Source organism: Triticum urartu, chromosome 3A, assembly GCF_056163025.1.
Source record: "Triticum urartu cultivar PI428250 chromosome 3A, HENAU_Tu73, whole genome shotgun sequence".
Classification (NCBI taxonomy): domain Eukaryota; kingdom Viridiplantae; phylum Streptophyta; class Magnoliopsida; order Poales; family Poaceae; genus Triticum; species Triticum urartu.
Genome location: NC_141875.1, coordinates 23602323 through 23612708, shown reverse-complemented (window position 1 = coordinate 23612708; position 10386 = coordinate 23602323). Strand labels below are relative to the sequence as shown.

The 10386-nt window shown below is 46.7% G+C and overlaps 1 protein-coding gene across 1 annotated transcript; it reads right to left on the bottom strand.

The window, feature by feature from the left end:
- Window positions 1-1586: 1586 nt before the first annotated feature.
- ABCI7 (non-intrinsic ABC protein 6) lies at window positions 1587-6229 on the bottom strand. The gene is made up of 3 exons (XM_048710754.2): window positions 5334-6229; window positions 3594-3853; window positions 1587-2158 (listed from the first exon to the last, which is right to left on the bottom strand). Exons 1-3 carry the CDS (start codon window positions 6177-6179, stop codon window positions 1840-1842), a joined length of 1425 nt encoding a protein of 474 aa, XP_048566711.2. The 5' UTR covers window positions 6180-6229; the 3' UTR covers window positions 1587-1839.
- Between the last annotated feature and the right edge of the window lie 4157 nt (window positions 6230-10386).

Genomic DNA, 10386 nt, shown 5'->3' with positions numbered 1-10386 from the left:
GTTTGTGTTTTGGTCTAAATAAACAGGCAACCAAACAACCTACCTTTTATTTCGCCACAGCCAGGCTAGAGAGTATGCAGACAACCAAACAATATGTAGATGTTGGGTTTTTGCAAAAAAAATTCGAGTCAGACTAGACTACGACACATATACAATGCAGGCAAAATCATGCGAGCAAACCAAACACGTCGAACCGTCCGATCAAAATGTGCAGTGATTCAATCAGGAGAGAGGGCTTATCTTTTTTCTTTTGATTTTTTTTTGCCAACGGAGACTTCCAGCATTCTTTCCCTTTTCTCTTTATCAATATATGGGATTTGTTTTTTGTTTTTTTAACAGAGTACAGACGCAAGCGTTCATATACACGTGCATACACTCACCCTTATGAACATACACGCACACCCTACCCCTATGAGCACCTTCGAAAGACTGAGCCGGTATATCATCTTGAAATTTACGAAGTCACCATAGCCACCTCGTCGTCGACGGGAACGTCTCCTCCCACTGAATGCGCATCGTCGAAAATGGAAACATCTCCTCACACTGAATGCACATGGCTGGAAATCCTGAAATAATCCATAAATAAATGCGAGCAACAGGACTTGAATCCTGATGGGTTGGGAATACCACAGTCCCTCTAACCATCCAACCACAGGTTAGTTCGCATATATGGGATTTGTTGTTTGTCAATGGCTTATCTGCATCGCAAGTTTTCCCTTTTTCCTTTACAAACCGTTTTATTTTCTCATGCGTGCGTGACAGTGTCGGATCGGCAGTAGAGCATGCATGTTCACTACTTTTCACTGGATGAATTTTCAGCATATAACATTTTTACAGACATGGCTACCTGATTTTTTTAACAAGCTACATGTTGTCGATCCCCTGTAAAAAGCTACTCCCTCCAATCCAAATTAGTTGTCGCTCACTCGATACAAGTTCGTCGGAGGGAGTACCTGCTGACACTGAAAATTTGAACCGAAGACGTGCTTCGTGTAGCAAACCAAGCATTCATAGTGATAGAGGTGGGTATGCAAAACAACATGCTACTAAAAAACACTATATATTCGTTTTAGCCTTCCAGACTGCATATCTGCCGTAGATGTATTATTATCCCAAACAGACAGTTGCAAACCAAAAGAAGAAAGCAGGAGGCAAAACCACATACAGAAGGAATCCTTTACGGATTATTACAAACGGACAGATCTGTGGCGCAACCTACCATTCGTTGTACTGTACTGTACACCCTCCGGTCCTTTTTAGTCTGCATATAAGTTTTGCCCGAAGTCAAAGTATATATACTTTGACCAAACATATAGACAAAAGTATCAACATTCACAATGCCAAATGAATGTTGTCATGTTCATTATGAAATGTAGTTTCATAGTATAAATATTTGGTATTGTAGACGATATTTTTTTATATAAATTTCGTCAAACTTTGCAAAGTTTGACTTGACAACAATCTCATACGCGGAGTAAAAAGGATCGGAGGAGTACCTGCAAACTTGCTGTTCGGGGGCCTGGCCGGCTGGAACATCGGCGAGTCGGCGACAGCAATGATAGGGAGAAACAAGCTACATTTGCCACTAACAGAAGAAACATCTATTTGGAAGAAGCTTGATGTACTCTTGCTCTTGATAGGGATAAACAAGTAATTTACAAATAATAAGCAGAATCTGAGAAAAGACTAGAGTGGTATTTCCTCCGGCAGTCAACCAACATATGCAGTTGTAGTCGCTCACCTTCTTCAATGCCAAAGCTACCAAGAATTCCCGCCCTGCTCTTTCTACCTCGACCAAAAAAAGCGCTGAACCACTTCAAAGAGCTCCTCAGGGCCTCATCAATTGTTTTGTCTTGACACGGCGAGCAACTCCTTGAGCTGTGCTAGAGCCTTCTTCTCGATGGCCTTAAATGGGATCCGGTTTATCACCTGCGCTCCAAACGAGAAAAGCAGGGCATCGGTCGCCGTTTTGGCGTCGACGCCTCTCGCCTGGAAGTAGAAGAGCTCGTTGGGGTCGAGGTCCCCGCTGATGGCAGCTCCGTGCGTGCATTTGACATCGTCGGCGATGATCTGAAGGTTTGGCTTCACATTCACCACAGCCTTTGGTGAGAGCAGAAGACACTTGGTTTGTTGCCCTGCATCGGTTTGCTGTGCATACCTGCAAATCAACAGAATTAAGACATTAGGCCAGGGAAAAGCTCACATGTAGCTATAAGCTTTGTCAATAGCCATAGATGCGATATTTTCTCATGCTGCATCATACAGACAATGTTACAATAGGTAAACAAATTAACACTCTGCATTTCCTGTAGTAGTAGGTACTACATTTTTTACCTTAACTGCCTTGTAATGCAATAGCTACAAGACTTGTAATATTTTCATCAGTATACACTTGTAATATTTTCATCAGTATACACCATTTTAATCTAAACTACTGCAGTATTCCACATTAATATTGGTCCTATTTACAGCAACGGTTAAACATGTGGGAAATCAAAGAATTTACATAGCAGATAGCAGGGATAACAAGTATATTTCCAAAACTAGTAAAATTTTACATTCATTGCATTGTACGTACTGCTACGGCTACAAGACTACAAAGACTACAACCAAAATATGTTTCTGCCAGCTTGCTTGTATTTGCATCAGTGTACGGCATCTTTTATGTAAAACTAACACTCCCTCCGATCCATATTACTTGTCACTCAAATGGATGTATCTAGATGTATTTTAGTGCTATATACATCCGTTTGAGTGAAAACTAATATGGATTGGAGGGAATACACTATTCTAAGTTACATGAAACTACAGTAAGTAATCTTACAAAGGCCTATTTTCAACAACAGTGAAACATGTGTGTAATCAAAGAATTCACATAGCACTAGTAAGGGCGTGTTCGGTACTCCTCCGTGGCCACAAAATCCTGAACTCCACCGCCAGCTTCTGATCGCCAGCTTCTCACGAGAGAGCCGGGATCCAGCGATCCGTTCGCCTACACAGCTTCTCGCTCGCACCAGGGAGCGAGCCTGAAGCCCAGCATATTGCCCTTCTGTAGCCCATTCAGATAGACATTGTAGTAGGCTAATAGTCCATACAGTGTGGAAATGATGGGATGGCCCATAGGCCCAGTCAGCTGTAGCTGTTTTAGCAAAAAGTAATAGCCCGTGCGGGGGTGTGGAGGAGAAAGAACGAGCGAAACGGTACGAGGGGCTCACTTCGCGGTGGCAGGGACCGGTAATATCTCCTCAACTCCCACTTCCCGGTTTTGGAGGAGCTGTGATTTCTCAACTCCATAACTCCTCAAATATTACACTGCGTCTTTAGCCAGCTTCCCGTGCCCATAACCAGGAATTAAATCGTTCGGCTGTACTCCACACCTGGAGTTGTGGAGCTTAGAAGCGGGAGGGCTCCCGAACACGCCCTAAGATGGTACTAACTCCGCCACAAATTTAGCCTACCAAAAACATCTTCTAATTTGGGACAGAGGAAGTACTACCGAAATATACATTTCTCCAATGTTGCTCCAATGATCACTGTAAGGATTTCTATCGGAATACAAAAAGTTAATAAATGAGAAGAGTCTGGCGAAATACCTGTTGACTTGAATATTTCCATCAAAAATACCATTTCCTGTACCACAAGCAATCAATTTGTGGAGCTGTCGTGAAAAACCTCTTGGGTGATCAAGTATTAGTCTGCTATGCAGATCATGAATCTGCTTATTCTGAGATGTTAAGTGAAACGTTGATAACTCCGTTTCTGTCTCAGGACCCAATTGCTGGATGTGAAGATTGTGCCTGTTCAGTCTTGCTCCAGTGCTGACTTCAACAAACTCATATTTACTAGATGTATTCTGCAAAAACAAAAATATATGTAACTAACGAGATAGACAATATCCATTTCGAATAATTTTGACAATAAACCCTTATTTACATGCAGAATTTCTAGTAAGTACTGAAACATAAATATGCATACTATTCTTTATACAGTCAGAAAAGGTAAACTTGGCAACAGCATGAATAGAAACAATGTGACCACTTTATGGTACTCCTTTAAGAGGATATAACAAGAAAACAAGAATAACTCCAAAATTTTGGTTTCCATGATAATTGCTTGATTACATGGATAGCCAATTCAGAAAAACCTAAATTGCCACTGGTTACTGATTAAGACTGACTTTACTTGAGTTCTCACTGATCCATATTATGTGATCCTACTCAACCTTATGCCAGCCATCCCCACAGATGTGAATATGATTAGTTCAGATCTCAGATCAAACTATTATATATTGAAGTAATTACTACCCTTACAATCAACCGAATAAGTCTGACCATGTTTATTCCATATCATATCAAAATAGCAACGCATCAGTAATGAGCAGGTTCCTATTCCATAATGAAAATGATGAACTAAGACATGAAACTATTACTCTGAAATGTAAATTTGCAGGGATCTATTTGGTTTATTGGTTGCTAATTCAAGATAACAAAGCAATACCAAGGCATCAAATGTAGAAACTTCACATATTCCTCTCTTTTTTACATTCAAATGATCATATCTCCTTCTGTACCTAATGTTACTAAAGATCGAGTTCACCGACTAACTCGAATTAGTTCAAAGGATCAGATATTGCCCAAATTGCAGCTGGTGCTGCTAATAAGACTGACTTAACTGGCGTCCCCACTGATCCATATTTTGTGGTCCTACACCTTATGACAGACATCTTCACAGATATTAATGTAATTACTGCCTCTACAATGAACCGAATAAGCCTGACCATGTTCATTCCTAAATCCTAATCGAATCAAAATAGCAAATCATTCAGTAATCTGTAGGAACTAGGAATACATCAAGTTATGTCCAATTTAATAGTGAAAATGATGAACTAAGATGTGAAACCATTACTCTGAAATGTAAATTTGCTGGGGGATTTATTTGGTTTTACTGCTTGTTAAATCACTGACTAACTTGTATTGCTGAAGAGTGAGTTCACTGATGGACTTGCTTACTATCCTACTCCTACACTGAAAGCAAGCACATGATGATGATACTCATAACCACTAGAACAATAGACAACAGGTGTAAACCATCCACAGTTGCAATATATAGCTCAAAGGATCGGATATTAATGTGCTCACTGCCCCCTACAATCATTTAATCAATTGCAACCATATCTCTTCATAACTGATTTCTCATCAGCGCTGGTTACTGTCCTAGCTAAATGTGCAAATAATTATATAGCTCAAACAACCTTTTACCACCATCAGTTTCACAATATTGATGTAAAACCAATATCAAATAAAATTAGCGCAAATTGCATAAGACAATCGCACCTGCTGGACGGTGGTCCACTTGGTATGCGCCGCGGCAGGTGACTGTCGCTGCACATAGGAATGAACCACTCTACCACCCTCCTCCACGATGATGTCCACCACCGGGTTGGCCCAATAGCACCCACCGTCCTCTTCCCCAACCCCGAAATGCTCCTCGACGATGGCGACCTCCGCCCCCTTCTCCGCAATCACCAGAACCCTCGGGTTCGACATCATCAGGCTAGCACCGTCGCTGCCGCTGTAGGCGAACATGATGTGGACGGGGTCGTCGGCCATCTTGGCCCACTCGGGCACATACACCACGGCGACGTCGCTCGCGCCGACGGCGTTGAAGTCGTAGAAGATGTCCCTGTGGGAGAACCGCGCGGAGGCGGCGACGGCGGCGGCCGCCCGGTCCCGGGCGTGGCCGGGGGGCATGTCCGCGAGGGCGGAGACGTGGGCGCCGGAGGCGGCGACGAGGCGGCCGTCGGAGAAGAGGACGTGGGAATCCAGGTCCGAGGAGGGCGTCGGCGGCGCGAGGCCGGGGGTCCGGGTGGGCGTCGAGATGGGGAGGGAGCGGAGGTAGGAGATGTCGGTGAAGCGGAAGGCCTCGTTGGAGCGGCGGGTGGGCCAGGGCGTGGTGAGGAGGGAGAGCGCGGAGGCGGAGCGCAGCGGGTCGAGCAGCGGCGAGGACGGCGCCGCGTCCTCCAGCTGCTCGGCGATGCGGAGGACCAGGTCGTCGGAGACGGACGGGGCCGCCGAGCGCGACGCGGCGACGGAGGAGACCGCCCGGCGGCGGAGGCGAAGGAGAGGGGGCGGGGGCGGGCCGGCGCGGGGAGGGGCGGCGCAGAGCGACGGCGGCGACATGGCGGCCGGCGAAGCTTCGCCGTTCCTCTCGTCTGGTGGCAGAGGAGAGGGGGGATGGGGGCAGAGTTGTTGGGTTGTGACGCGTTGGTGGAATCGGCTGACGAGTGGGGCCCAGGGAGAGCAGATGATGGGCCGACTCGTTTTCGTTTAGACTGGACATGGGCCGACTTGTTTTTATGTACAATGGCCTCCGATTATTATTCACTGATGACAGCCTGCTGTTTTTTTAAGGCCAACAATGCTGGAGCTACAGAGGTGAATCGAGTACTGAATAGCTGTTGCCAAGCATCGGGGCAAAGGATTAACTTCTCAAAATCTTCTATCTTCTTTAGTAAGGGGGTTCCAGGGTACACTAGAATGGAAATAAAGGGTGTGCTAAATGTTCCAAATGAAACACTTAATGAGAAGTATCTTAGAATGCCGTCGGATATTGGTGGGTCAAAAAAGGGGCCTTCAAATATCTCAAGGACCGTTTATGGAGCAAAGTGCAGGGCTGGCTCGAGCGCACTTTATCAACGGCGGGAAAGGAGGTCTTGGTGAAATATGTGGCCCGGGCAGTCTCAGTCTTCTCAATGTCTTGCTTTAAACTGCTAAGAGGATTGTGCAAACATTTGAATATGCTCATTAGGAAATTCTGGTGGGGAAGCAAAGATGGGAAACGAAAACCGCATTGGGTTCCCTGGAAAACAATGATGCAACCCAAGTGTATGGGTGGTCTCGGGTTTAAGGACTTCGAACTCTTCAATCTGGCAATGTTGGCTAGGCAGGCATGGCGCTTGTTACACAACCCAGAGACTTCAAGTGCACGTCTCCTGAAGAGCATCTATTACCGTGATTCCTCCATGTTGCAAGCTAACTTGGGAGGACACCCAAGCCAAATTTGCAGAGCGATTATCGAAGGACGGGATACACTCAAGTTAGGCTTGATCAAGAGGATAGGCAATGGTGCCTCGACAGATATATGGAATGACTCATGGCTTCCCAGGGATGAGAATCTGAGACCATATGGCTGTCGTGTGACCGACCCTCCGACCCTTGTTTCCGAGCTTATAGACCACACCACCGCGACATGGAATAAGACTCGGGTTGAGGAGGTGTTCATGACAACGGACTCGCGAGTCATTCTAGGGACCCCGATGTGTACGCGTTCCATCCAGGACTTTTGGAGTTGGAATTTTGACAAGCACGGGCTATTCTCGGTTAAGTCTGCATACAACTTGCTGGTGGCAATAAAACAGAGGAGAGAAGCGTGGCTGGAAGGGACTCCGGGTACATCAAATTTGGCAACAGAATCTAGCTCATGGAAGAAACTTTGGAAAACACAGGTTTCGGCCAAAGTTAGAATGTTCCTTTGGAGGCTTTCCAAACACTCTCTGCCAACAGAAGATATCAGATCGCAGTGAAATATGGCAGATTCTTCGGTATGTGGCTTCTATGGAGTGAATGATTCATGGAGACATTCTTTAATTAGCTGTACCACTTCAAGATGCACTTGGGTATTGGTTGATGAGGATATGGCCCAGAAGTTGGTATCTAATACTAAACCGAGCACCAAACAGTGGATGTTCACTATGATGGATTCTATGGTACATGACAAATTTGTTCTGCTCTCGGTCACTTTATGGGCAATTTGGTCGGCTTGTCGCAAGGCCATCTATGAGGGGATTTTCCAGTCTTCCCAGGCAACTCTCTCTTTCATAAACATGTCCATAGGGGAGCTCGACGTCATCAAGGTCCCATTGTCATCTGCGCAACCGCGAGCACCGCTAGCCAATACTGGACTGCGACCAAAAGCACCACCTCCTGGGTTCATCAAAATTCATGTAGACGCGGGAGTGTCAAAGGGAAGAGGCGGTTCGGCGGCAGCAGTTTGTCGGGATAGAGATAGAAAATTCTTGGGCAGCGCTGCACTTGTTATTGCTGGGGTTGATGACCCAGTGGTCCTTGAAGCCATAGCTTGCAGGGAGGGATTGGCACTTGCCAAAGACTTCAACGTCCAGAATGTTACACTAGTAGAAAAAGGGTCAAATGTGAAGCACATTAGTGCCGGTTTGAATTTGAGCCGGCACTAATGTGACCATTATTGCTGGTTCCAACGGCTAGGCGGGCGGGCATCATTAGTACCGGTTCGTGGGTAACCTTTAGTACCGGTTCATGCCACGAACCGGTACTAATGAGGCTGTGTCAGGCTATGGTCAGTCTGGGGCCCCACGAAGACCTTTAGTACCGGTTCATGCCATGAACCGGTACTAGAGTTTCTTTGTAAGCTGATTTTTAGTCCCACCTCGCCAAGAGAGAGGCAGTATGAGCGGTTTATAAGCCGTGAGTGCACAGACAATGACGAAGAGTTGCAATGCTCACCTACATGTTGATTAGCTTCAAGCCTTGCGGAATAGCATAGATTGCACTGAGCTATGTGCAGTGCAGTCTACACTATTCCGAATGGCTTGAAGCAAATTAACCAGCATTGCACCACTTTTTTATTTTTAATAACTTATTTGAACTCCGGACTTCTTTTGTGTTCAGTATGCAGCATTCAAAGCAACGTCATCAATTTCCAACATGTTCTGACATCATTTGTTGTTTTTCGGTCATTTACCTAATTGTTTAGAGAGCTAAATGACCGTGAAATTGAAAATCACTACAAAATGAATCCTGAAAATGTTGAAACTTGGCATGGTATCATCATATCACCCGCATAGCATGCGCGAAAGAGTAGAGAGGGTCACGGCAAAAACTGGACGCACTTCGTGTACAAACTGTGTTGGGAAACGTTGCAGAAAACAAAAAATTTCCTACGGTTTCACCAAGATCCATCTATGAGTTCATCTAGCAACGAGTGATCGGATTGCATCTACATACCTTTGTAGATCACGCGCGGAAGCGTTCAAAGAACGGGGATGAGGAAGTCGTACTCGACGTGATCCAAATCACCGGAGATCCTAGCGCCGAACGGACGGCACCTCCGCGTTCAACACACGTACGGTCAGCGTGACGTCTCCTCCTTCTTGATCCAGCAAGGGGGAAGGAGAGGTTGATGAAGATCCAGCAGCACGACGGCGTGGTGGTGGATGCAGGGGTCACCGCAGCAGGGCTTCGCCGTTCTACTGCGAGTGGGAGAGGTGTAGCAGGGGAGAGGGAGGCGCCAAGACTCAAGGGTGCGGCTGCCCCTCCCTCCCCCCTTTTTATATAGGCCCCCTAGGGGGTGCGCCGGCCCTAGGAGATGGGATCTCCTAGGGGGGCGGCGGCCAAGGGGTGGAGTGCCCCCCAAGCCAGGTGGGGCGCCCCCCCCCCCCACCCTAGGGTTCCCAACCCTAGGCGCATGGGATGGGCCAAGGAGGGCGCACCAGCCCACTATGGGCTGGTTCCCCTCCCCACTTAGCCCATGGGGCCCTCTGGGATGGGTGGGCCCACCCGGTGGACCCCCGGGACACTTCCGGTGGTCCCGGTACAATACCGGTGACCCCCGAAACTCTCCCGATGGCCGAAACTGCACTTCCTATATATAATTCTTCACCTCCGGACCATTCCGGAACTCCTCGTGACGTCCAGGATCTCATCCGGGACTCCGAACAACTTTCGGGTTACTGCATATTCATATCTCTACAACCCTAGCGTCACCGAACCTTAAGTGTGTAGACCCTACGGGTTCGGGAGACATGTAGACATGACCGAGATGGCTCTCCGGTCAATAACCAACAGCGGGATCTGGATACCCATGTTGGCTCCCACATGCTCCTCGATGATCTCATCGGATGAACCACGATGTCGAGGATTCAAGCAACCCCGTATACAATTCCCTTTGTCAATCGGTACGTTACTTGCCCGAGATTCGATCGTCGGTATCCCAATACCTCGTTCAATCTCATTACCGGCAAGTCACTTTACTCGTACCGTAATGCATGATCCCATGACCAGACACTTGGTCACTTTGAGCTCATTGTGATGATGCATTACCGAGTGGGCCCAGAGATACCTCTCCGTCATACGGAGTGACAAATCCCAGTCTTGATCCGTGTCAACCCAACAGACACTTTCGGAGATACCCGTAGTATACCTTTATAGTCACCTAGTTACGTTGTGACGTTTGGTACACCCAAAGCACTCCTACGGTATCCGGGAGTTACACTATCTCATGGTCTAAGGAAAAGATACTTGACATTGGAAAAACTCTAGCAAACGAACTATACAATCTTGTGCTATGTTT

Coding starts and splice junctions, on each gene's coding strand:
- ABCI7 (XM_048710754.2), bottom strand. CDS start 6,179: ATGTCGCCGCCGTCGCTCTGCGCCGCCCCTCCCCGCGCCGGCCCGCCC. Junction 3,854..5,333: donor AGTGGACCACCGTCCAGCAG/GTGCGATTGTCT, acceptor TTGTTTTTGCAG/AATACATCTAGTAAATATGA. Junction 2,159..3,593: donor GGAAATATTCAAGTCAACAG/GTATTTCGCCAG, acceptor GTTGATTTGCAG/GTATGCACAGCAAACCGATG.